General features: G+C 59.0%; 1 protein-coding gene across 1 annotated transcript in view; it reads left to right on the top strand.

Moving 5' to 3' along the window:
* Positions 1-274: 274 nt before the first annotated feature.
* Positions 275-1,640, top strand: part of LOC121352036 (matrix metalloproteinase-14-like) — a gene marked incomplete at both ends in the record, with an annotated part of 2,087 nt that continues 721 nt past the window's right edge. The window contains 2 exons of the mRNA XM_041464592.1: positions 275-585; positions 1,101-1,262. Coding sequence (XP_041320526.1) covers positions 275-585; positions 1,101-1,262 — 473 coding nt within the window. The remainder of the gene's footprint in view (positions 586-1,100; positions 1,263-1,640) is intronic.

Here is a 1,640-nt window from a genome sequence, read left to right as displayed (position 1 = left end):
CTGGGGGTTACCTGTGACACACCTGGGGGTCACCTGTGGCACACCTGGGGGTTACCTGGGGGCACCTGGACACACCTGGGACACACCTGTGACACACCTGAGCACACCTGGGCACACTTGTGACACACCTGGGGGTTACCTGGGCACACCTGGGGTTACCTGCGCACACCTGGGCACACCTGGGGGTGACCTGGGGGCACCTGTGACACACCTGTGACACACCTGTGACACACCTGTGACACACCTGAGCCCACCTGTCCCCCCCTTTCCCCAGCATCCAGAACTACACCCCCAAGGTGGGCGAGGCCGCCACCTGGGCCGCCATCCGCCGCGCCTTCCAGGTGTGGGCGTCGGCCGCGCCCGCCCTGCGCTTCCGGGAGGTTCCGTACGGGCAGATCCGGGCGGGGGCGGCGCCCGGCGCCGACATCATGGTGCTCTTCGCCGAGGGCTTCCACGGCGACGCCACGCCCTTCGACGGCCCCGGCGGGTTCCTGGCGCACGCCTACTTCCCGGGGCCGCACATCGGCGGCGACACGCACTTCGACGGCGCCGAGCCCTGGACGCACCGCGGCGACGACCTCAGCGGTGACCGGGGGGGGATGGGGGAAAAACGGGGAAATTTGGGTGGGAAATGGGGATTTTGGGGGGGTTTGGGGTCACCTGGGCACACCGGGATGGGGTTGGAGCTGCCAGGACCTTGAAGGGTCTCCATTGACCCAACCACGGCCATGAAGGGTCTCCATTGACCTTCCATGACCATGAAGGGTCTCCATTGACCTTCCATGACCATGAAGAGTCTCCATTGACCTTCCACGGCCATGAAGGGTCTCCATTGACCCAACCTTGACTTGAAGGGTCTCCATTGACCTTCCATGACTTCCCATGACCTTCCATGGCCATGAAGGGTCTCCATTGACCCAACCTTGGCCATGAATGGTCTCCATTGACTTTCCATGACCATGAAGGGTCTCCATTGACCCAACCTTGGCCATGAATGGTCTCCATTGACTTTCCATGACCATGAAGGGTCTCCATTGACCAACCATGACCTCCCCAGCCCAGCCCTTGCCCCGCTGACCTTCCAGGACCTGTCCCGGCAGGTAACGACCTGTTCCTGGTGGCCGTGCACGAGCTGGGCCACGCCCTGGGCCTGGAACATTCCAGCGACCCCTCGGCCATCATGGCGCCCTTCTACCAATGGATGGACACCGAGGCCTTCGAGCTGCCCGACGACGACCGGCGCGGCATCCAGCAGCTCTACGGTGGGCTCGGGGGGGATGGGCAGATTTGGGGAGAAATGGGCAAATTTGGGGAGAAATTGCACGGAAATTTGGAGAAAAATTGGCCGAAAATTGGGCAAAAATTGACTCAAAATTGGCCCAAATTTGGCTGAAATTGCAACGAAAAATTGGCCAAAAATCGGCTCAAATTTCCCCTGAAATTCCCCCAAATTTCCCCTAAATTCTCCCAAATTCCTCCAAAATTCCCCCCAGTTCTCCCCAAAATTCCATAAAATTCCCCCAAATTCTCTCCAAAATTCCTCCAAAATCCCCAAATTTCCCCTGAAATTCCCCCAAATTCTCCACAAATTTCCCCCCCAAAATTCCCCCAAATTCTCCCCAAAATTCCATAAAATTCCC

The sequence above is a fragment of the Pyrgilauda ruficollis genome, unplaced genomic scaffold, assembly GCF_017590135.1.
Source record: "Pyrgilauda ruficollis isolate IOZ18807 unplaced genomic scaffold, ASM1759013v1 scaffold1806, whole genome shotgun sequence".
NCBI classification, from domain to species: Eukaryota; Metazoa; Chordata; class Aves; order Passeriformes; family Passeridae; genus Pyrgilauda; species Pyrgilauda ruficollis.
This window is presented reverse-complemented; position numbering and strand designations above follow the sequence as displayed.